The sequence below is a fragment of the Nycticebus coucang genome, chromosome 9 (genome assembly GCF_027406575.1).
Source record: "Nycticebus coucang isolate mNycCou1 chromosome 9, mNycCou1.pri, whole genome shotgun sequence".
NCBI lineage: Eukaryota > Metazoa > Chordata > Mammalia > Primates > Lorisidae > Nycticebus > Nycticebus coucang.
Genome location: NC_069788.1, coordinates 111,874,786 through 111,900,863, shown reverse-complemented (window position 1 = coordinate 111,900,863; position 26,078 = coordinate 111,874,786). Strand labels below are relative to the sequence as shown.

Here is a 26,078-nt window from a genome sequence, read left to right as displayed (position 1 = left end):
GGAAAGGTGCTGAGAGGGCGATTTGGCTATTTTTACATCTGTACCGAATGAGGCTCAGATGTCACACTGCTAGGAAGAGGTGCTTAGATATGAGACCGCTGGGGAGGGCACAGAGAACACATACGCCAAACACCCTGCTGCTGAGCGGCCCCTGTGGCTCAGTGAGTAGGGCGCCGGCCTCATATACCGAGAGTGACGAGTTCGAATCCGGCCTAGGCCAAACTGCAACAACAAATAGCCGGGAGTTGTGACGGGCGCCTGTAGTTCCAGCTGCGTGGCGCCCTCGAGGGCGACAAAGTGATACTGTCTCAAAAAACAAACAAAAAAACACTCTAACACTTTGCTGCGAACTTTGAAAGAAAAGGCTTGTTTAGTAAGGAGCGGAGTCTGGCGATTGGAGACTTTGGTAGCTGCGGGCTCTTCAAGAGCCAGCTCACCCTTCGCGGGCAATGAACTTATGAAAAGCAGTGGCAGGAAGCTCCCAACAAAGAGGTCTTCGCAGGTGGAGTTGAGCAAGTTCGCTTGCATGGGTCTGTGTTCGCTTCCGCTGCCTGGCAGGGCTATGGCTTTCCCAGCTCACATAAGCTGATCACTTGTCCCAGTGGGCGCTGGGCCGGCGGGCAGGCAGCCCTAGAGGATTTTCTTCCTTTTTCTTTGGCTAGGGCTGTGTTTGAACCCGCCACCTCCACAGCGCCTACTCCTTTAGCCACAGGCGCCGCCCAGCCCTGTGGAGGATGATTTCATCCGTGTGCAGTTGTTCCCAGGTCTGAAATCCAGGTGCAAAATGCCGTCTCTTGCTGTCTTGCGAGCGTCCGGACTGTTCCGAGGGGGCCTGAAAAGTTGGGCGCAGTGCTGGGGGCCTCCTCCGCTGAGATCTCATGGCCCGATGACTTGGGCTCCTGCACGGACAGCGGCTACGCTGAGCCTGGAACCCGCGGGCCGCTGCTGCTGGGACGAGCCGGTGCGCATCGCCGTGCACGGCCTGGCCCCGGAACAGCCGGTCACGCTGCGCGCGTCTCTGCGCGACGAGAGGGGCGTGCTCTTCCGGGCCCACGCGCGCTACCGCGCCGATGCCCGCGGCGAGCTGGACCTGGCGCGCGCGCCCGCCCTGGGCGGCAGCTTCGTGGGCCTCGAGCCCATGGGGCTGCTCTGGGCCCTGGAGCCTGAGAAGCCCTTGCTGCGGCTGGTTAAACGCGACGTGCAGACTCCCTACGCGGTGGAGCTGGAGGTGCTGGACGGCCACGGACCGGAGTCCGGGCGGCTGCTGGGCCGGGCGGTGCACGAGCGCGGCTTCCTGCGGCCCGGGGTGCGGCGGGAGCCGGTGCGCGTGGGCCGGGTGCGGGCCACGCTCTTCTTGCCGCCAAGTGAGCGTCCGCTGCCCTAATTATGCCGGCTGCTTGTCCCTCTTCCTCTGGCTTTTACACTGAGAAAGGAGGTAACTTTCTGGAGGTCAGTGTAAAGGAGACAGGAAAGGAATGGAAGGTTGGCGTGGGAGGTGGCCCTGCTGCTCCAAAACTAAGAGGTCCTTCAAATTTGGTACTATTAAAAGACCTCGTAAGGAAGGGTTGAGGATACTTGAAAATTTTAAAATAAAACCAAAGGTAATTTAGTTTGGATTTTTAAATTTTTTTTTGTGTGTGTGTGGTTTTTGGCAGGGGCTGGGTTTGAACCCGCCACCTCTGGCATATGGGACCTGTGCCCTACTCCTTGAGCCACAGGCGCCGCCCTTAAGTGTTTTTTAGTTTTGCAACTTTTTAAAAAACTCTCACAGCATGTTGTTTACATACGTAGATTAGCATCTCCAATAGGAAGAAGGCCTTTTGCTGTCAACTGCAAATCTGAGATAATTGGATATTTTTACATAAAGACCAGCTGGCTAAGGAAAAGATGTTTATCCTTACTAATAATCAAGGAAGTGCAAAATAAAGCTGCAGAGTATATATATTTCATACCCTCAAAAGTGGCAACACTTTAGAAGTCAAACATTACCAATTGATGACAAGTACAGAGGACATGAAACCCACATGCACTGCTAGCAAAATATCCATCTACTCTGGGGAACAATTTTTTTTTTTTTTTTTTTTTGAGACATAGTCTCACTATGCTACCCTCAGTGGAGTGCAATGGTATCACAGCTCACAGCAACCTCAAACTCTTGGGCTTAAGTGATTCTCTTGCCTCAGCCTCCCAAGTAGCTGGGACTACAGGCATCTGACACAACGTCTGTCCAGCTATTTTTTGTTGTTGTTTTCGTTGCCATTGTTGCTTGTAGGCCCCTGCTGGGTTCAAACCCACCAGCCTGGGTGCATGTGGCCAGCACCCTAACCACTGAGCTATGGGCGCCAAGCCTGGGGAACAATTTGTTTTTAGTTAGTTTAATATGTCATTTGAAGGGATCATGGTGAAACATTCCTTTTTCGTTGGTTGGTTAGCTGAAAGATCAACTCACAATTATGGTAGATTAGTAAGAGAAAGGTTTATTGGCTCAGCTCTGGTGCTCAGTGGTTAGGGCACCGCCCACATAGACACGGCTGTCAGTTAGGAAACTGGCCTGAGCCTGCTAAACAACGACAATTACAACAAAAAAATACCCGGTTGTTGTGGTGGGCGCCTGTACTCCCAGCTACTTGTGAGGCTGAGGCAAGAGAATCGATTGAGCTCAAGAGTTTGAGGTTGCTGTGAGCTGTGACTCCAGAGCACTCTACCCGGGTGAGAGCTTGTGCTCAATGTATAAATAAATAAATAAGGTTTATTTCCAAATACCATGAGCATGGTGGGAACCACAAAAATGATTACCTCATGTCTCAGTGATAGAGACCTTTTATAGATGCCTTTTGGGGGGAGAATGTGGAAAATACAGGGACAGCAAGAGATTGCTAGAGGGGGTGTACGTGTAGATAGGTGGAAATAGATTGATTTGGAGATTAACCTGAGAGACAGGTATCATGCTTCAGATAACCCTGGGGCCAGGTCTATTGGCATGTAATAAGGAAGTCAGCAGCCCCTTTTTGATTCTGAATCAAGTTACTCAGGTTTTATGTTTACAGAGGAAAGCCCTCCTTAAAATATTCTGTATACTAAGGAGTCATATTTTAGGGCAAAATTTCCTTAGCTCTTTCACATTGTACTCATATATGTGTGCCAGGAGACATGTTGTCCATAAGCAGAAACTATTGGAAACAGCCCACATGCCCATTCATAAAGAATTGATGAATAAATTGAAGTATATTTCCAGCAGTTGAAGTGGTTGAACTATAGCTACAAAACATAATCAACATGGCTGAATCTCCAAAATAGTGTTATGTGAAACAAATTCTCAAAAAACACATTGAATATCTTTCCACTTAGATAAAATTTTAAAAATATGCAAAATAAAATATTATTTCAGTTACACATTGAAGTGCTAATACTATAAAGAATATCAAGAGAATAAGAAACAGAAAGTACAGGATAAGGGAGGTGGAGGAAAGGGACACATTCGGGATCTTAGTACTTAAAAACCATTTATTTTATTTTTTTAGAATTAACCAGTTACCCAAGTAAATACTGAACAACTTCTTCTTTTTTTTTTTTTTTTGTAGAGACAGAGTCTCACTGTACCGCCCTTGGTAGAGTGCCGTGGCGTCACACGGCTCACAGCAACCTCCAACTCCTAAGCTTACGCCATTCTCTTGCCTCAGCCTCCCGAGCAGCTGGGACTACAGGTGCCCGCCACAACACCCGGCTATTTTTTTTTGTTGCAGTTTGGCTGGGGCCGGGTTTGAACCCGCCACCCTCGGCATATGGGGCCGGCACCCTACTCACTGAGCCACAGGCGCTGCCTTGAACTACTTCTTAAACCAACTTTTGGCTATAATGTGTTTGCTTTATTATTCTTTAAATTTTATATGTGAAATACAAACTTTTTATGTAAATGAAGAGAATATCTAATAAGTGGAATCATAAGAATGCGTATGTAGCCTTTTGAGTCTGTTTCCATTCACTTAAGCTGTATGTGTAAGTGCATTCTAGTAAGTGAATGTTTTTGAGATTCATTTGTGTTCCTCTGCGTATCAGTCCCTTTAGTTTCTTAGTACTCCATTATATGGATGTACACAGTTTTGTTTATTCATTTGCCAGTTGAAGGATATTTGGGTTCTTTTCAGTTTTTGGAGATAATTAATAAAGTCACTATGCATACATGCATACAAGTTTCTGTGTGAACACAAGTTTTCATTTCATTTGTTGGGCTCATTATCTAGGAATAGGATTGTGGTAAGTATATGTTTAACTTAAGAAACTGCCCAACAGGCTTAGCGCCTGTGGCTCAAGCAGCTAAGGCGCCAGCCACATATACCTGAGCTGGCAGGTTTGAATGCAGCCCCGGCCCACCAAACAACAACGGCTACAACCAAAAAAAATAGCCTGGTGTGTGGCAGGCACGTGTAATCCCAGCTACTTGGGAGGCAGAGGCAAGAGAATCGCTCGAGCCCAGGAGTTGGAGGTTGCTGTGAGCTGTGATGTCAAAAAAAAAAAGAAAAAGAAAAGAAACTGCCCAACTGTTTTCCCAAGTGACTGTATTTTGAATTCCTGCCAGAATTGTATGAGGGTTTAATAGCTCTGCCGCCTCACTAGTATATGGCAGCGTCAGTTTTGGAGGGGAGAGTTCAGTGTTTTTGTTGTCATTGTTTATAAATTTTTTTTTTTTTTTTTGCAGTTTTGAACTCGCCACTCCAGTATATGGGGCCGGCACCCTCCTCCTGTGAGCCACAGGCACTGCCCTATAAATTATTTTTATTTTTTATATTATTGGGGGAAAATTATTATTAAAAAAAAATCTTCTTGAGACAGTCTCCCTCTGTTGCCATGGTTAGAGTGCCATGATGTCATAGCTCACAGCAACTGCAAACTCCTGAGTTCAGGAGATTTTCCTGCCTCAGCCTCCCACGTAGCTGGGACTACAGGCACCTGCCACAATGCCCAGCTATTTTATTTATTTTTATAGTAGAGACAGGGTCTCACTCTTGCTCAGGCTGGTCTTGAACTGAGCAGCTCAAGTGATCCACCTGATTTGGCCTCCCAGAGTGCTAGGAATACAGGTGTGAGCCACTGTGCTAGGCCTTATAAATTATTATTATTATTATTATTATTATTTTTTGAGACAGAGTCTCACTATGTTGCTCTTGGTAGAGTACTGTGGCATCACAGCTCACAGCAACCTCAAACTCTTGGGCTTAAGCGATTCCTTTGCCTCAGCTTCCCAAGTAGACTACAGGTGCCTGCCACAAGACTTGGCTATTTTTTGTTTCAGTTGTCATTGTTGTTTTAGATGGCCCAGGCTGGTTCGAACCCTCCAACTTCTGTGTATGTGGCTGGCGCTTTAACCACTGTGCTACGTACAGGTGCCGAGCTGCTTATAAATTATTTTTAATCTCAAAAGTAATACAGTCTCTTTGTAAAAATCTGTGATGCTTTGAGGCTTTGAATGTAGACAGGAATGTAGATTTAGCCTATGCCAATCTCTAGATTAGTATTTCTCTTTTCTTTTTTTTTTTGAGACTGAGTCTCACTCTGTCACCCTGGATTGAGTGCCCTGGTGTCATCATAGCTCACAGCAACCTCAAACTCTTGGGCTCAAGCCATCTTCTTTCTTCAGCCTCCTGAGTAGGTTGGACTACCTACAATACATGGCTAATTTTTTTCTCTTTTAGTAAAGATAGGTTGGCCTTGAACTGCAGAGCTCAAGTGATCCTCTCCTGTCAGCCTCCCAGAGTGCTAAGATTATAGGTGTGAGCCACTGTACCTGGCCAGTGTTTTTCACAACCTTTTTTTATCTCATGGCATACTTGAACCTAGAGTTAAATTTCCATGGCATGCTTAAATTATGCAAAAAAAGAGTAAAAAAAGAATATACTGGGCGGCGCCTGTGGCTCAGTCGGTAAGGCGCCGGCCCCATATACCGAGGGTGACGGGTTCAAACCCCGCCCCGGCCAAACTGCAACCAAAAAATGGCCGGGTGTTGTGGCGGACGCCTGTAGTCCCAGCTACTCGGGAGGCTGAGGCAAGAGAATCGCTTACGCCCAGGAGTTGGAGGTTGCTGTGAGCTGTGTGAGGCTACGGCACTCTACCGAGGGCCATAAAGTGAGACTCTGTCTCTACAAAAAAAAAAAAAAAAAAAAACAGAATATACTTACTGTACTTTGAACTTCTTTCAAAAACAATTTAATTAATGATCTTTAAAATATTTTTCAGCAGGCTTGGCTCCCATAGCTCAGTGAGTAGGGTGCCAGCCACATACACTGAGGCTGGTGAGTTTGAGCCCAGCCTGGGCCTGCTAAACAACAATGACAACTACAACCAAAAAAAAAAAAATAGCTGGGTGTTGTGGCGGGCGCCTTTAGTCCCAGCTACTTGGAAGGTTGAGGCAAGATAATCGCTTAAGCCCAAGAGTTTGAGGTTGCTGTGAGCTGTGACATTACAGCACTCTACACAGGGCGACATAGTGAAACTCTGTCTCAAAAAATATATATATATTTTTTCTCAGCACACCTAAGATCCTCCCATGGCACACTGGAGTGCTGTGGCACATTGGTTGAAAATCACTGCTGTAGATGTTTGAAGACCAAGGTGTTTCAGCATTTCTGATTGTTAGTAGAAAACTTTGATATCGCCAAGTAGGCAACAAATGGCTTTTGTTATCACTGCAAAGAGTTTCAAGAATAGTTTCATTTTAGGGTGGTGCCTGTGGCTCAAGGAGTAGGGTACCAGCCCCATATACCAGAGGTGGTGGGTTCAAACCTGGCCCCAGCCAAAAACTGTAAAAAAAAAAAAAAAAAAAAAAAGAATAGTTACTTTTGTGTTTTATTTTCTTTCTTCCCTAGAACCTGGGCCCTTTCCTGGGATTGTGGACATTCTTGGAGCTGGAGGTGGCCTCCTGGAGTACCGAGCTAGTCTGCTGGCTGGGAAGGGCTTTGCTGTGATGGCTCTGGCTTATTATAACTATGAAGACCTCCCCAAGAGCCTGGAGACCCTCCACCTGGAGTACTTTGAAGAAGCTGTCAACTACCTGCTCAATCACCCTCAGGTTAGCTCTTCTCTGAGTTTTATGGGCTACCTTTTAGGTCTCCTCCTCCTCCAACAGAAGTTGGCTCATTTATCACAGCTCCTCCTTACCCAGCATACACTACCTTTTATAGTCACTCTCATAGACATCTTCTACACAATTCTGTATTACTATCATACACTTTCTGCTAGTAAAGATGTTCGTAGTTGTTATTATGGAATTTTAAATTCCAATATTTTATAATATTTCATAATGAGTCCAAACACATTTAGGAAGCCTTGGTTTGATATAGGAAGTAAATGGAAAGAGGAAAGGAGTTGCTGTCTCTGGAGGTGCCAGATTCAGTGTTTGAATTTAACAGTTCTCTCTCCTAATATCTCCTTGTCCTGAGTACAAAATTAAGATTTTTTTCTTCTATTAAATTTTAAGGGAGAAACATGGTAGTCAGAGAACCTGGATACTAGGTATGTTTTGAGGGTTCTAGATTTAGCATATCAGGGGATTTGAAGATAAATCTTGCTTATTATATAAGTCAATCAGAGCTCAAGGTTAATCGCACTGAAGCTCATAAAAAAGGTGATAGGAGAGTTGAGCACAGTGGTGTGAGCCTGTAGTCCCAGCTATTTGGGATACTAAGGCAGGAGGATCACTTGAGCCCAGGAGTTCAAGACTATCATGAATTGTGATCGTGCCTGTGAATAGCCACTGCACTCTAGCCTGGGCAACATAGTGGGACTCTGTCTTGAAAAGAAAAGAAAAAGGTGATAGGGGGACAGGAGAGGTGGCTCATACCAGTGATCCTCCCACTCCAGGAGGCTGAGGTGAGTGGATTGCCTGAGCACAGGAGTTTGAGACCAGTCTGAGCAAACATGAGACCCCTTCTCTACTAAAAATAGAACTACCCAGGTGTTGTGGTGGGCACCTGTAGTCCCAGCTACTCAGGACGCTGAGGCATGAGGATCACTTGAGCCCAGGAGTTTGAGGTTGCTATGAGCTACGACACCATGGCACTCTTCCCAGGGCAACAGAGTGAGACTCTGTCTCAAAGACAAACAAACAGAAATGTTTTTGTTTTTTTTTTCTCATTGTATCTTTAGGTCTTTGTCAGGAGAATGACATTAAACTCTAGCTCTGCTCTGATGAGGCTCCAGGAGATTTGGATGTGGATGTTTACACTATGCCTTTCATGGGATTATTTTTATCCTGGTAGATGGCCTAATGCCTAAGTATCTGACATTTGACCAGATGTCCTTTTTAGAGGAAATTTGTTTGTATTTGTTTAATGCCCTGTTTCTCTTACCAGACTCAGGTCCGGTTTGTTCCTAACAAGATAGCCACTCTATAAGATAGCCCTGACCTGGAAAGAAGTTAGCTGTGTGGGTCAGGTGAGACACAGAAGAGGCAGTAAAATGAAAAACATGAAATAACAGAAGCAGTTTATTACTTACAGATCCAGAGTAAAAGGATGGTATAACTTACAGACATGCACATTCAACTAAGGAGTGGGAGAGAGAGAGAGAGAACCTGTGGGCCAAGTGCTTTATTGGGGCTGAGGGTGTTACTCAGGCATATTTTTCCATAGGGGATTATGAATTGGCCAGTTTTTAGAAATGATGCAGAAGGTAGGGAATTTATTTCCATGACTCTGGTCTTGGTCATTAGGTTTTAATGCAGTCAGCAGCAATGAGCATCCCCAGTGTCCATTAATCCTGCCACACTTCACTGGCATATTTACTTTTCACGTCTGGGAAAGACTACTTCATACCTTATCCTGTCTCCTCTAGACCCTGTAACTCCCACTTCCCCCTCACTTTTTTTTTTTTCTGAGACAAAGTCTCACTCAGATGCCTCAGTTGAGTGTTGAGGCATCATAGCTCAACAACTCTGTAACCCCCACATCCCCCTCATACAGAGGTATGTTGGGTTTTGGGTTTGTGGGAAGAGGCACAAGTGGGTTATATCATAAACTGCCACACACAGGGGAAGTCTTCAGTAGGCCAATGATGTTGGGGGTACAACTGGGTTTCAAATAACTTATATAAGGCAACTGTATTGAGACAGCAACTGTATTGAACAAATTTATGTCAGGTGCTTCCTTGGACACAGGACAGAGGGCAGAAATGTTCATGTGAAAATTAGATTTGGCAGTAAGAAAATAGTATCTGTTATCATTTTAATGAAGTATGAAGAACTGATGATCACACACTGTACTACAGCCTGGGTGACAGAGTGAGGCACTATTCCTACCCAAAAAAAGTATGAAGAGCTAAAAGTAAGTGGGAAAGGCCGAGCGTGGTGGCTCACACTCTGGGAGGCCAAGACAGGTAGATTGCCTTAGCTCAGGAGTTTAAGACCAGCCTGAGCAAAGCAAGACCCTGTCTCTACGAATAGAAAAACTAGCTGTGAGTTGTGGCAGGCATCTGTAGTCCCAGCTACTTGGGAGGCTGAAATAAAAGAATCGTTTCAACCTGAGAGTTTGAGGTTGCTATGAGCTATGATGCCTCAACACTCAACCCCAGGGCATCTGAGTGAGACTCTGTCTTGGCAAAGAAAAAAAAAAACTGAGGGGAATGTGGGGGTTACAGGGTCTAGAGGAGATAGGAGAAGGTGTGAAGTAGTCTTTTACAGAAGTGAAAAGCAATTATACCAGTAAAGTGCAGCAGGACTGATGGACACTGGGGATGTTCATTTGAAATTTGTGGTCATGAAATGAAAGTGAGGTCTGTTACCATCAATGTATATATTTTTTTCCTCTACCAATGTTCATTTGCACAAATGCAGTCCTGGATGAAGTGAATAGGTAGATTTAATCAGAGTTAGCATTTTTCCAGGTCTGTATGATCAAAGTTTGCAATGGAGTGATAACGAATGAAGCATGAAATTTAAGCTGGAGAAGATGGGAAGTGAAAACAGGAGAGAGATATTGATAGTGAAAAAGTGGTAGCCAGGGTTGCAAAGAAGTGGACACAGGGGTTATCAGAATGGCTAAACTGAAAGTATTAAAGATGGTGATCTGAGAGTGGAATGCTTAAAGATGAGATTTTGGACATGATATACTTATTGATGACTCATTTTAGTTATGATAATGGGACTGGGTGGCTTGGGTAGGACAGAGAAAAAGACCTTGGAAATACAAAGTCAAGGAAATGAGCAGCCAAAATAATTGACAGATTAGACATATGGTTGTCACTAAACAGTGATGGAGAAATTGTGGAAAAGAAGACATGGAGAGGAAGGGTAAGTAAATTTCCCAAGCCTGCAAACTGGGTAGATGGTAGAAGCCACATTCAAGCTCAGGGTTGTCTGACTTCCAAGGGTGGTACCATTTATCACACTCCCTGTTGTCTCTTTCTTCTTCTTGTGTCCCTGTCCCTTTCACAGGTAAAGGGTCCAGGAGTCGGGCTGCTTGGAATTTCCAAAGGGGGTGACCTATGCCTTTCCATGGCCTCTTTCCTGAAGGGCATCACGGCTGCTGTCATAATCAATGGCTCTGTGGCCAATGTTGGGGGAACCTTACACTACAAGGGTGAGACCCTGCCCCCTATTGGCATCAACAAAAATCAAATCAAGGTGACCAAAGATGGCTTTGCAGACATTGTGGATGTCCTTAACAGCCCTCTGGAAGGACCTGACCAGAAGAGCTTCATTCCTGTGGAAAGGGCTGAGAACACCTTCCTGTTCCTTGTGGGTCAGGATGACCACAACTGGAAGAGTGAGTTCTATGCTCATGAGGCCTCCAAACGCTTACAGGCCCACGGGAGGAAAAAGCCCCAGATCGTCTGTTACCCGGGGGCAGGGCACTATATTGAGCCTCCTTACTTCCCCTTATGCTGGGCTTCCCTGCATACTTTGGTGGGCAGTCCTGTCATTTGGGGAGGGGAGCCCAGGGCTCATGCCATGGCCCAGGTGGATGCCTGGGAGCAGCTCCAGACTTTCTTCCACAAACACTTGGGTGGCAAAGAGTTCAGGGAACTCTCTTGAAAATACAATTCATTATTTGAAGGTCTGTAGGTTAAGACTTTAATATAGTCTAAGAACATCAGTTAGATCACTTAAATGTGTTGTTATAACCTCTTCAAGTTTTTAGTATTTTCTTTTAAAAAAATATTACTATTAAAATAGTTTTCATACAAAAATGATATCCAGAATGAAAAGGGAGCCATATGTATAAACACCTTTGTTAAACTAAGACATGGAAAAGCCTCCATCTCCTTCAATACTTAGATTTTTTTTTTATTTGCAGCTTTTGGCCAGGGCTGGGTTTGAACCCGCCACCTCCGGCATATGGGGCCGGTGCCCTACTCCTTTGAGCCACAGGCGCCGCCTAATACTTGGATTTTTGTCACTACCATCATTCTCATTTCCAAAAGTAACCATTGTGATGATTTTGATTTTTTTGAAATATTATTCTTTAACATGCATAAATATACTAAATAACAAAGCTTTTTAGTGCTTAATATCATTTTAATAAGAATATTGATCTTATAAAACAAATAAGTGTTAGAAAAAGAGCACCTTTTACCTGAGATAAACCTTAGGCCACGGCAGCACCTGGAACTAACCAAAGGTTTTATTCCAGGATGGAAAAAAGAATTTCAAGGAGAAAACAGTGCTCCCAGGACACCTATTTTATGTAATCCCACAATCATTCTGTGAGTCAAATAAAAGAATGTGTGCAAGTAAAAATATGTGTGCAAGTAAAAGCTCTTGTTCACAACTTTTTTTTTTTTTTTTTGACACAGAGCCTCACTCCATTGCCTGGGCTAGAGTGCTGTGGTGTCAGCCTAGCTCACAGCAACCTCAAAACTCCTGGGTTTAGGTGATCTTCCTGCCTTAGCCTCCCGAGTCTCAGGACTATAGGTGCTTGCCAAATACCCAGCTAATTTTTCTCTTTCTTTCTTTCTTTCTTTCTTTTTTTTGAGACAGAGTCTAACTACGTTGCCCTCGGTAGGGTGCTATGGCGTCACAGCTCATAGCAACCACCACCTCTTGGGCTTAAATGATTCTCTTGCCTCAACCTCCCAAGTAGCTGGGACTAAAGGCACCCATACAACGTCTGGCTATTTTTTTTGTTGCAGTTGTCACTGTTTAGCAAGCTTGGGCCGAGGTCAAACGCACCACCCTTGGTGCATGTGGCCGGTGACATAACCACTGGGCTATGGGCGCCCAGCTGCCCATCTAATTTTTCTAGTTTTAGTGGAAACAGTCTTTCTTTGCTCAAACTGGTCTTGGACTCTTGACTTCAAATGATCCTCCTGCTTCAGTCTTCCTGTGTGCTAGATTACAGGTGTAAGCCCCTGCACCCAGCCTTGTCTATGAACATTTCACGGCAAAAGTAATCTGTCAGAATCAGTGATTGCTATTAACAGCCATTCAGCCAAAGATAGACCAGAAAGACAAAATCAGTCTAAATTGTCTCTCCCTAACAATGAAAATTTAGGTATTTCTATATTGAGCATTAGAAACCAGCAAGGTTGTTTTACATAATTAAGTAGTGAGGCTTAGATATGGATGGTTCCATTCTATGGGTCATAACATTAAACTTTTTATAGTCGAGGCTGGCGGGTTTGAGCCCAGTCCCTACCTGCTAAACAACAATAACAAATGCAACCAAAAAGTAGCCAGGCATTGTGGTGGGCGCCTGTAGTCCCAGCTACTAGGAGGCTGAGGCAAGAGAATCGCTTAAGCTCAAAGAGTTTGAGGTTGCTGTGGTGCCACGGCACTCTACCAAGGGCGACATAGTAAAACTCTGTCTCAAAAAAAAACAAAACTTTTATAGTCTAGATCAGGAGCCTTCAAACTTTCTAAACAGGGGCCAGTTCACTGTCCCTCAGACCGTTGGAGGGCCGGACTATAGTTTAAAAAAAAGCTACGAATAAATTCCTGTGCACACTGCACATATCTTATTTTGAAGTAAAAAAACAAAACGGGAACAAATACTATATTTAAAATGAAGAACAAGTAAAGTTAAATCAACAAACTTACCAGTATTTCAATGGGAACTATGGGCCTGCTTTTGGCTAATTAGATGGTCAATGTTGGGTTCCATACTTGTCACTGCTAGTCATAACAAGTGATGCAAGTGTGCATCCATTAGTCTAGATCTGGTTGGAGATTTCAGATGTTTCATTCTGGAAAAAGTCTGTTCACAGACATAAGTGCTACCAAAGATGGTTGCCATTTTGAGTGCATGGTTCCTGAGATTAGAATATGTCTCAGAGGGGAGAGATGCATAGAAATTAGGAAGGCTGCTTGACTTGAATGTGTCTTTCAGAGAGTCACAATTCTGCAGTTCAGCCAGTTCCATTTGGTAAATCGTATCCACATTTTCAATGTCAATAGAAAATGGGTTACGGGAAAGCCGTATGTCCTGTTCATGGAGATGAAGCTCTTTAAATTTAAATTGGAACACCTTTTGCAACTTTTCCAGTGAATCCACACATGTTTTATCTGGGAATGCAACCAATGGATTTTCCGCTAACAGATTTTGAGTTGTGGGTAGATAGCAGGAATTTTCCTCCTTCACTTGTTAGATGAGGAAGCCTAATTTTACTCCAAATGCTTTCACATGTGATTGCATATCACAGATGAGCTTCCCCTTTCCTTGAAGTTGCACATTGAAATTATTGAGTTGCTCTGTTACATCTATCAGAAAGGCAAGGTGCCATTTCCATTCTGCATCATTGAGCTCTGGTACTTGTGTTTTGAAAGCAGAAAAGCTGTAATCTGTGGAAGCAGGTCATAGAAATGTTTCAAAATTCTCCCTTGACTCAGCCAAGGGACTTCTGTGTGGTACGGAACATCTTCACAGGCAACATTTGGCTCAGACAGAAATTCCTGAAATTGTCTGTGGTTTAGTGTATTACCTCTAATGAAGTTAACACAAGATACCACAGTTTTCATAACAGAGTCCCACTTCAGTGATTTACTACACAGCGCTTGTTGGTGGATGAGGCAGTGTATGGCTATTGGATGAGAATGGTTATGCTTGTCCATCTCTTGGTTAATGTGAGCAATTACTCCTTTCTTAGACCCCACCATGCTAGGAGCATCATCAGTTGTCACACTGGCTAGTTTTGCCCAGTTCAGCTCTAAACTATTCATGGTTTGGCAAACCTTTTCATAGATATCCTGTCCTGTAGTTGTTCCTTTGATGCTTTGCAATGCAGCAAGCTCTTCTGTGACTTCGAAATAGTCATTCGTACCACAAATAAAAATTAGAAGTTGTGCAGAATCACAAACATCATTACTTTCATCAAGTGCCAAGGAAAATGGGAAAGGTTTTTTGTGGAGTTTTGCAAATGCTGATGCAAATTGTCTCCCATTTCTTCAATCCTTCATGTAATTGAGGGTCCTAAAAGACTCACTGTACTAAATAAATCAGCCTTCTCTGAACACATCTCTTTGGCAACAGAAAGAAGGCGTTCTTTAACAAATTCTCCCTCCACGAATGGTCTGCCAGTGTATGCTATTAGCTTGGCAACTTGAAAAATTGCTTGCAGTGATGAAGTATTTAGTTGTTTCTGCTTCACAAAAGTATTTTGCTGAGTTGTCAATGTATATTTCAGTTTTAATATTTTATCTTTTCTCACTTCTCCGACCAAACGATCATCTTTATTTTTGAGTTTGATAATGTCGATGCAAATTGTATTCTTTGAACACAGACGCTTTATTCTAGCATATCAAACACACAGCTCTTTCCTTGTACTGCATGAAAAAGTAATCATAAGTCCACTGTTCTTTGAATATCCTACCCTCTGAGTCAATTTTTCTCTTTCTTGATATCATTGTTTCCTAGGAATTCCAAATTGCTATTAGTAAAATACCTATATATATATATACAGCACTCCAAAAACAATATACCAGCAATAACTTTGCCCACACAGAGACATATAGACTGCACTGCCCATCAATGCAGTCTGATCAGTGTCCATCAATGCAGCCTTGTCAGTCCACATCATTTCAGCCTCGCCAGTGCCCGTATGGTAGAACTCTGCTTTTACGTCAGGCTCACACTGGTGGTGCGGGAACTGGCACGATTACAGAGCTGGTTCCTCTACCACCTTTCCAGTTCACACTACCCTGTGCAAACTGCACTGCAATCTGTGAACTCGCACGGGAATGCGATCAGATTCCACTGCAGGAAAAAAGAAGGCTTGTATGCCTTTTTTCTTCTGAATCTAATGTGAGTTCAGCCATACAAGCATATGGCTGAACTCGCACTGCTCAGAGATTGCGACAGTGTGAACCGGGGCTTACATAGCACACAACATACAACATCATACACAACTGAATAGCAAACAGAATATAAATGCACTTACTGGCAATTAACTTGGGTTTCCTACTCCTTGGCTGTCTGCAGAGCCAGATTAAGTTCCCATGGGGCCCTAGGCAGATTACCAGTTTGGGGTCCCCATGCAATAACACTGAGCACTGACCATTTGCATTAACACTGACCACTGACCATTTGCATTAATACTGAGTGCTAACAGTTTGCATTAACACTGAGCACTTACAATTATCACAATCACTGAGCACTGACTATTTGCATTACCTCTGAGCTCTGACCATTTGCATTGCCTCTGAGCACTGACAATTAGCATTAGCACTGAGCTCTGACTATTTGCGTTATCACTGTGATGCAACCCCCCCTTAGAAACTACCCCCAACCAACTAACCAACTTAAAACAAAAGGCTTTCCTAACTTCAAAAAAAAAGGCTCTTCTAACTTCAAAAAAAATTGCCCCCATCTGCAAAAAAAAAAATACCTTCTAACTTCAGAAAAAAAAGGACCCCCTTAACTGCAAAAAAAAAGGCCCCACTAACTGCAAAATAAAAAAAAAAAAGACCTCCTAACTTCAAAAAAAAATAAACATCCTAACTTGTTCTTACCTCAGTCCTTAGGCAGCAGCAGGCTCTGCACAGGCAACCTGGTGACTCCTCAGATTACACCAGAGACTGAGATGAGGAGTCAAGAGACAGAGAGAAGGAGTGGAATTGGAGAGTAGGAGGGGATTTGGAGAGTGTGGGGCATATTCCACACATGCGCACTGCAGCCTGGACAGTGGGTTGCTAAGCAGGACGGCAATAACACCTGGCGGGGAGAGACAGAGGGAAGGAATGGAGTTGGAGAATTGGCACACATTCCACACATGCACACTGCAGCCCGGGACAAGTTGGCTACTAAGCAGGACAGGCAGCTGTGGCAAAAACCCCCGGCAGACTGGATAAATGTCCTCGGAGGGCTGCATGTGGCCCGCGGGCCGTAGTTTGAGGACCCCTGGCGTAAGCAATTCTCTTACCTCAGCCTCCCAAGCAGTTGGGACTACAGGTGCCCGCAACAACACCTGGCTATTTTTTTGTTTTTAGCAGGCCAGGGTTGGGTTCGAACCTACCAGCCCTGGAGCATGTGGCCAGCCCCCTACTCTCTGAGCTATGGGTGCCACCTCATTTTTTTTTTGAGACAGAGTTTCATTCTATCACCCTGGCTAGAGTGCCATGGTGTCATCCCAGCTCACAGCAACCTCAAATTCTTGGGCTCAAATGATCCCCTTGCCTCAGCCTCCTAAACAGCTGGGACTACAGTTACAGGCAATCACCACAACACCTGGCTAATTTTTCTATTTTTTTTAGTAGGGATGGAGACTCGACTCTACTCTTACTCAGGCTGGTCTTGAACTCCTGAGACAAACAATCCACCTGCCTGGGCCTCCCAGTGTGCTAGGATTACAGGTGTGAGCCACCTCACCTGGCCTGAACAAATTTTTAAATATTGAAATCATATCAAGTATATTCTCAGAGCCACAGTGAAATAAAATTAGAAAGCAGTATTTTTTTTATTATTATTATTTTTTTTTTGTAGAGACAGAGTCTCTCTGTACCACCCTCCGGTAGAGTGCCGTGGCGTCACAGGCTCACAGCAACCTCTAACTCCTGGGCTTACGCGATTCTCCTGCCTCAGCCTCCCGAGCAGCTGGACTACAGGCGCCCGCCACAACGCCCGGCTATTTTTTTGTTGCAGTTTGGCCGGGGCTGGGTTTGAACCCGCCACCCTCGGCATATGGGGCCGGCGCCCTACTCACTGAGCCACAGGCGCCTCCCCTAGAAAGCAGTATTAAGAAGAGCTTCACCAGTAGACAATCTAATACACATAAGAGAATAACTCAAATCAATTCAAGGTGACTGGCAAGGCAATGAGGGAGTGAGGGGAGGGGAGGCAGGCAGGGGATGGGTGGGCTCCCATTTAATGGACACAATGTTAGGGTATATGGCACACTTCTTGGGGGCAGAACATAAATGTAAGAGGAACTCTACCTAACAAATGCAAACATTGTAACCTAATTCTTTATACCTTCAAATTAACCTGAAACTATAATAAAAACAAAGAGCTTCAGAAACTGTGTGTGTGTGTGTAAATTAAACAACATGCTCCTGAATGATCACTAGGTCGATGAAGAAATAAGAATGTAAAAAAAAATTTTTTTTAGGAAGTAATGAAAATGAAAATACAACATACCAAAACTTGAGGGGTACATAAAAATCAATGGTGAAAGGGAAGTTTATAGCATTAAATGCCAACATCAAAAAAGTAGAAATTTATCAACAAGTTACCAAGATAACAATGCATCTCAAAGAACTAAAAAAACAAGTAAAATCCAAACTCAAAGTTAGGGGGAAAAAAGAAATAACAAAGAGCAAAAGAACAATACAGAAGAGACCAATGAAACTAAAAGTTGGTTCTTTGAAAAGATGAACAAAATTCATAAAATATTAGCTAGACTAACCAAGAAAAGAAGACCCAAGATAACACAATCACTAATGAAAAAAAGAGACATCACAATTTATGCTGCAGAAATTTAAAAAATTATCAGAGACTATTATGAACAAATAATACTCGCATACTAAAAACTTAAAAGAAATGGATGGTACACATCCATTTCCATTGGATGGAAAAGGTACACATACCCTTTCCTCATGAAGCATACAACCTCATGAGACTGAACCAGGAAAAAAAATAGAATTCCTGCACAGATCAATAATGAGCAATGAGATGTAATCAGTAATAAAAAAAAAAAATCTCTCCTCCATAAAGCCCACAACTAGATGGATTCACAGCTAAATGCTACATACAAAGAAGAATTAATATAGTCTTTCTAACAGTGTTCCCAAAAATATCAAGGAGGAGGGGATTCTTCCTGACTAATCTATGAGGCTAGTATCACTCTGATATTAAAACCAGACAAGGATGCCACAGAAAAAGAAAACTACAGAGAAAAATACCTAATGGACATAACCTCAAAAATCCTCACAAAATTCTAGCAAACTGAATCCAACAGCACATCAAACTATAAAACACCATGATCCTAAAGGGTTTTACACAAGGGATGCAAGCATGATTCAGCATATACAATAAACATGACACTCACATAAACAGGATTCACATAAACAAAAACCATATGACCATCTTAATAAACACAGAAAAAGCATTGGATAAATTTAGCAACCCTTCATGATAAAAATCCTCAATAAACTAGACACAGAAGGAACATACCTCAAAACAGTAAAAGCTATATATGACAAACCTACAGCCAACACCATACTTAATATTGGGGAAAAGTTTAAAGCATTCCCCCTAAGAACTGGAACAAGACAATGATACCCCCTTTCACCATTCTTTATTTATTTATTTTTATTATCAAGTCATATACACATAGATCATGAATACATTTATGCATATGTCGGGTACAATGTGTTGATTTTTTTATACAATCTGACGGGGTTATATCAAACCAATCAACATAGCTTTTGCCTCATTTACTTGATTATTGTGTTAAGACATTTATGTTGTACACTTGACAGATTTGACTTGTACCCTTGCAATATGCTCCATAGGTGTGGTCTGTCTTTTACTCTCCCTTTATCAAACTTCCCCCCTCCCCTCCCTTCCCACTCCATTTCTCTCCTTTATCCTGGACTATAGTTGTGTTCTATCTTTCATAAGAAAATGTCAGTAAATATAAGTTGGTTTCATATTAGTACTGAGTACATTGGATACTTTTTCCTCCATTCTTGAGATATTTTACTCAGGAGAATATGTTCCAGGTCCCTCCATGTAAACATAAAAGAGGTAAAGGATCCATCTTTTTTAAGGCTGCATTGTATTCCATGGTATACATATACCACAATTTATTAATCCATTCATAGGTCAATGGGCACTTGGGCTTCTTCCATGACTTGACTATTATGAATTGAGATGCAATGAATAATCTGATGCAAATATCTTTTTTGCAAAGTGATTTTGGTCTTTTGGATATACTCCTAGTAAATGAATTGCAGGATCCAATGGCAGGTCAATTTTGATTGACCTGTCAGTCAGATCCCTGAATGTTCTCCAAACTTCTTTCCAAAAGGAACATATTAGTTTGCATTCCCACCAGCAGTGGAGAAGTGTTCCCTTTTCTCCACATCCACGCCAACATCTGTAGTTTGGGGATTTTGTGATGTGGGCTACTCTTACTGGAATTAGATGGTATCTCAAAGTGGTTTTGATTTGCATTTCTCTGATGATTAAAGATTATGAGCATTTTTTCATGTGTCTGTAGACCATGCACCTGTCTTCTTCGGAGAAGTTTCTGTTCAGGTCTCTTGCCCATAGTGAAATGGGATCACTTTTTTTTTTTTTTAGGACACATTAAACTTTGCTTTAATACTTCTTTGGGGGAAAAAATCACACTTTTAGTGAATAAACAAGAAACATTTTTACAGTAGCAGTAGGCTATTATTTTTATCTACCATGCCATGAATTCATAGGGAAGAGTTTCCAGTAGCTTGGGGAGGCACCTTGCCAATGAATGTGACAAAGTGTTGATTGACTTTTGAATTCATGGGAAATAGGTTCCAGCACCTTGTATCACTGTTACATGGGGTCTATTGGTTATTCTGTGTGCTATGTTGTACACCTATTATGCCATGAGTTCATGGGGAATAAATAGGTTCTTGCACCTAAAAGCATAGGTCCACTGGTACACCTGTGTGCTATGTTACATGCTTATTATGCCATGAATTCATAGGGAATGGGTTCCAGGAGCTCAGGCTCCTTTCCATTGGTTCTCACAAAGTGGGCTTCTCTGGATGGAGCAGGCTGGTGCTTCAGTTGAACCCAGGTACCTTTCTCTTTGGCTTCCTTCTTTTTCTGACCATTTTCCTTCATATGCTCAATACGAACATTAATCCTCTTGGCAAGAATATTGCCCTTAACTTGTTTGTTTACAACAATGCCAACAGCATGCTCGGTAACACTGTAGACTCTTCCACTTTTGCCATGGTAACATTTGTGTGGCATGCCTTTTTGAACAGTACCCATTCCCTTAATGTCTACAATATCACCTTTCTTGTAGATTTGCATATATGTGGCCAAGGAACAACTCCATGTTTTCTAAAAGGCCTAGAGAACATGTATCAGATGCCTCTCCTCTTTCCCTTTGTGTTTGTCATTTTGGTGAATTACTAGAAGATGGCGTCTCCGGCCGAAAGGCCACTTGTTCTTTTTTTATTAATAAGTTTGAGTTCTCTGTGGATTCTGGTTATCAGACCTTTGTTGGAAACATAACCTGAAAATATCCTCTCCCATTCTGAGGGCAGTCTACTTCTTTACTGTTCTTGGCAGTGCAGAAGCTTTTTAGTTTGATGAGATCCCAGTAATGTATTTCTGGTATTGCTTCAATTGCCCTGCGGGTCCTCCTCATAAAGTTTTCTCCCAGGCCAATTTCTTCAAGTGTTTCCCCTGCACTCTTTCCAAGAATCTTTATGGTTTCATGTATTAGGTTTAAGTCTTTTATCCAGTGAGAATCAATTTTTGTGAGAGGTGAATGTGTGGGTCCAGTTTCAGTCTTCTACAAGTCACCAGCCAATTCACCCAGCACCATTTGTTAAATAGGGAGTCTTTCCTCCAATTTAAGTTTTTGATAGGCTTATCAAAGATCAAATGACAGTAAGTGTCTGGATTCATCTCTTGGTTCTCAATTCTGTTCCATACATCTATCTACCTCTCTATTTTTGTGCCTATACCATGCTGTTTTGATCACTATAGATTTATAGTATAGTCTGAAGTCTGGTAGCATGATTTCACCTGATTTATTTTTATTTCTGAGTAATGTCTTGGCTATTTGAGATTTTTTCTGTTTCCTTATAAAATGAAGTACTAGTTTTTCCAGATCTTTAAAGTATGACAGAGGTACTCTAATGGGGATTGCATTAAATTTGTAGATTGCTTTGGGACATTTTAACAATGTTGATTCTTCCCAGTCATAAGCATGGTATGTTTTTCCATTTGTTGACATCTTCAGCTATTTCTTTTCTCAGAGTTTCATACTTCTCTTTATAGAGATCTTTCACATCCTTTGTTAGGTACACTCCCAGATATTTCATTTTCTTTGGCACTGCTGTAAAGGGAATAGAGTCCATGACTGTTTTTTCAGCTTGACTATTGTTAGTGTCTATGAATGCTACTGATTTGTGTATATTGATTTTGTAGCCTGAGATGCTGCTATATTCCTTGATCACTTCTAAGACTTTTGTGGTTGAGTCCCTGGGGTTTTCCAGGCATACAATCATCTCATCTGCGAAAAGTGAAAGTTTGATCTCCTCTGACCCTATATAGATACCCTTGATTGCCTTCTCTTGCCTAATTGCAATGGCTAAGACTTCCATTACAATGTTAAAAAGCAGTGGAGATAATGGGCAACCTTGCCTGCTTCCTGATCTGAGTGGAAATGTTTTCAATTTTACTCCATTCAATATAATATTGGCTGTAGGTTTGCTGTAGATGGACTCTATGAGTTTAAGAAATGTCCCTTCTATACCTATTTTCTTAAGTGTTCTGATCATGAAAGGATGCTGGATATTATCAAAAGCTTTTTCTGCATCAGCTGAGAGAATCATATGGTCTTTGTTTTTAAAATTTTTTATGTGATGTATTATATTTATAGATTTACATATATTGAACCAACCTTGAGAGTCTGGGATAAAGCCTACTTGGTCATGGGAATAATTTGTTTGATGTGTTGCTGGATTGTTTGCTAGGTTCTTATTGAATATTTTTGCATCAATATTCATTAGAGATATTGGTGTATAATTTTCTTTTCTTGTTGGGTCTTTTGCTGGTTTGCGGATCAGGGTGATGTTTGCTTCATAGAATGTGTTGGGAAGTATTTCTTCTTTTTCTATGTTTTGGAAAATGTTAAGTAATATGGGTACTGGTTCCTCTCTAAAGGTTTTGTAGAATTCTGATGATGCCATCTGGTCCTGGACTTTTCTTTTTAGGAAGATTTTGTATAGTTGATGCTATTTCAGAACTTGATATAGGCCTGTTCAACATTTCCACTTCTTCCTGGCTAAGTCTAGGAAGATGGTGTGATTCCAAGTATTGGTCAATTTCCTTCAGATTTTCATATTTCTGAGAATAGAGTTTTTTTGTAACATTCATTAAGAATTTTTTGAATTTCTGCGAAGTCTGTGATTATCTCGTCTCTGTCATTTCTGATTGATGAAATTAGAGATTTTACTCTTTCATTTCTGGTTAGGTTAGCCAAAGGTTTATCTATTTTACTGACCTTTTCAAAAAACCAACTTTTTGATTCATTGATCTATTGTATAATTATTTTATTTTCAATGTAATTTAATTCTGTTCTAACTTTGGTTATTTCTTTTCATTTGCTGGGTTTGGGGTTGGAATGTTCTTCCTTTTCCAGTTGCTTAAGCTGTCACATTAAGTTGTTGATTTCCTCTCTTTCCATTCTTTTAAGAAAGGCTTGCAGGGCGGCGCCTGTGGCTCAAGGAGTAGGGCGCCGGTCCCATATGCCGGAGGTGGCAGATTCAAACCCAGCCCCGGCCAAAAACCACAAAAAAAAAAAAAAAAAAAAAGAAAGAAAGGCTTGCAATGCTATAAATTTCCCTCTTAGTACTGCGTTTGCAGTATCCTAGAGGTTCTGGTAGTCGGTGTCTTCATTATCGTTTTGCTCCAAAAGTTTGGTAATTTCTTTCTTAATCTCATCTATGACCCAGCTATCATTTATGCTATTTAGCATAAGATTATTTAGTTTCCATGTTTTTGTGTGAGTTTGCGGATTCCTGTTGTTACTGAGTTCAACTTTTATTCCATGATGGTCTGACATGATACAAGGAATAATTTCTATTTTTTAAAATTTGCTGAGGTTAGCCTTGTGACCTAAAATGTGATCAATTTTGGAGGAGGTTCCACGTGCTGATGAGAAGAATGTGTATTCAGTTTTGTTAGGATGAAATGTTCTGTATATGTCCGTTAAATCCAATTGTTGAATGGTTAATTTTAAGTCTAAAATTTCTTTGCTTAGTTCCTTATTGGAGGATCTATCCAATACAGCCAAAGGGGTGTTAAAATCTCCAACTATTATAGTGCTAGAGGAAATCAAGTTGCTTATTTCAGTTAGAGTCTCTCTTATAAATTGAGGAGCATTCTGGTTGGGTGCATAAATATTAATAATTGAAATCTCATCATGTTGAGTGTTTCCCTTAACAAATATGAAGTGATCATCCTTATATTTCCTTACTTTTGTAAGGAAAGGTTTAAAGCCTATTGTATCTGAGAATAAAATTTCAACACCAGCTTTTTTCTAATTTCCATTTGCCTGAATTATAGATGACTATCCCTTCACCCTGAGTCTATATTTATCTTTTAAGGTAAGATGAGATTCTTGTATGTAGCAGATATCTGACCTGAGTTTTTGTATCCAGTCAGCCAACCTGTGCCTCTTTATAGGGCAATTTAAGCCATTCACATTAATTGAGAGTAATGATAAGACTGGTATTATTTTGGGTGTCAAATTTTTCGAAATTCCAGTGGACATTTTTAATCCTTTCCCTACTGTGGAAGTTGGGTTTTGATCAAAATTTTCAGAGTGAGTTTACTTTGGTGGTAAAATGTGGTGGTGGTCATTGTGGAGGATGGGTCTGAGAATATCCTGGAAAGCTGGTTTAGTTATAGCAAATTTCTTCAGCATGTGAATATCATTAAAGTATTTAATTTCTCCATCATAAATGAAAATCAGTTTAGCTAGATAGAGGATCCTGGGTTGAAAATTGTTTTGTTTTAGGAGGTCGAAGGTAGATGACCATCCTCTTCTAGCTTGAAATGTTTCAGCAGAGAGATCTACAGTCATTCTAATATCTTCCCCTTGTAGGTTATGGTTTTCTTACATCTGGCTGCTTGCAGTATTTTCTTCTTCATATTAACTTTGGCAAAATTAATTATAATGTGCCTAGGAGATATCTTATTTGGGTTGAGTGGAGCTGGGGTTCTGAAACTGTCTGATATCTGAATTTCAGAATCTCTTGGCATGTCTGGGATGTTCTCCTTCATTATCTCATGAAGTAGAGCATCTGTGCCTTTCAAAGCCTTTCAAATTCCTATAAGGTGAATATTAGTTTTCTTCAAATTATCCCAGAGCTCTTTGAGAGAATGATCCGTTTTTGCTCTCCACTTCTCTTCCTCTTTGAGTGTTTGGGAAAGTTCAAAAGCTTTGTCTTTGATGTCAGAAATCCTTTCTTCTGCCTGTTCCATTCTGTTACTGAGGAATTCTACTGTATTTCTCATATCTTGAAATGCTGCAACTTCTTTTCTCAATGTGTCAAAATCTTTGGTGATTTTGTCTTTGAATTCATTGAATTCTGGAGACAACTTTTGAATTATTCCTAGAATTTCTAATTCCAACTTTACTTCCATTCTGTTAATCTTATTTGCCATCCAAATTCTAAATTTGATTTTTGACATCTCAGCATCTGTTTATGAAGGGGATCCTCTGGTGTGGCTGGTTTGTCATTTCTTGGGGGAGTTGATCTGTTCTGATTATTCATGTTGCCAGAGTTTTCCTACTGATTCTGTCCCATGATTGTTTTTCACTGTTTGGCTAGATGAGCAGGTAAGGTGAAATTGCATTGGAGGCTTCTGGGGTTGTGGTTGACCAGCCCTTCACCAAAGAGCTGGGACTGGTGACTGCAGCTTTTCCTCTACAGCTTTGCAAAGGACCCCTACAGTACTACAGCCTGAGACTCTGGAGACCTGCTTGGTGGGGTGGGGCTAGGTGGCTCTGTCTTGTATTCAGCTGATCTCTGTCCAGTCTTAGTGAATCAGTGACTCTGGGTTGAAGTCTCAGCTTTGGAAAAATACAAGCAACTAAGACATCCCGCCTGCCACAGGCAACACCTGGAAGAAGAAAATCAAACCTTCCCACTACAACAAAATGAGGGTATTGGCTCAGCACCTCTAGCTCAAGTGGCTAAGGAGCCAGCCACATACATCTGAGCTGCAGGGTTCAAATCTAGCCTGGGCCCGCCAAACAACAATGATGGCTACAACCAAAAAATAGCCAAGGCACTGTGGCAGGCACCTAGTAATCCCAGCTACTTGGGAGACAGAGGCAGGAAAATCACTTGAGCCCAGGAGTTGGAGGTTGCTATGATTGTGATGCTACGGCACTCTACCCAGGGTGACAGCTTGAGGCTCTGTCTCAAAAAAAAAAAGAAAAAAAGTTCAAAACCAACTGTCCCAACTCCACTAGCTGGACAGTTCAAAAGGTCTCCAGCAACTAGATAGCAGGAGTCTACTGATAGCTCAAGTTTGGCTCACTCTGGTGCTCCAAGGAGTCAGAAAGGCCCATCCAGTAGAAGGTTTGGACCAAGGGGGCTGATGCCTCTTTCCCTACCTTGCTCACCCTTCACCACTGGACTCTGGTAACCCCAGTTTCTGGTAACCCCACCGCCAGTCTCTGTGGCCCAGTTCTGTCCAATAAGCAAATGTGCCAGGGTTTTGCGCCTGCCAGAGTTGAATTAAAGTCAATGCCTCCTTCTCTCGGCCACCACCCTCTACCACCAGCCGGCAGGGGAAGCTGAAGCCTGCCTGCATCAGGTACTCAATGACAACTGGAGAATGTTCCACCTGAGCTCAATCTAAGCCTGAGGATATCCAGACAGCAAATGTATTTCTCCCTCAGCCACCACATCT

The 26,078-nt window shown here is 42.1% G+C and overlaps 1 protein-coding gene across 1 annotated transcript; it reads left to right on the top strand.

Annotated features, from left to right (window-relative positions):
• Positions 1 to 686: 686 nt before the first annotated feature.
• LOC128594540 (acyl-coenzyme A thioesterase 1) lies at positions 687 to 11,713 on the top strand. The gene is made up of 3 exons (XM_053603445.1): positions 687 to 1,364; positions 6,861 to 7,063; positions 10,424 to 11,713. The coding sequence occupies exons 1-3, from the start codon at positions 785 to 787 to the stop codon at positions 11,021 to 11,023; spliced, it is 1,383 nt and encodes a 460-aa protein (XP_053459420.1). The 5' UTR covers positions 687 to 784; the 3' UTR covers positions 11,024 to 11,713.
• The last annotated feature ends 14,365 nt before the right edge of the window (positions 11,714 to 26,078 follow it).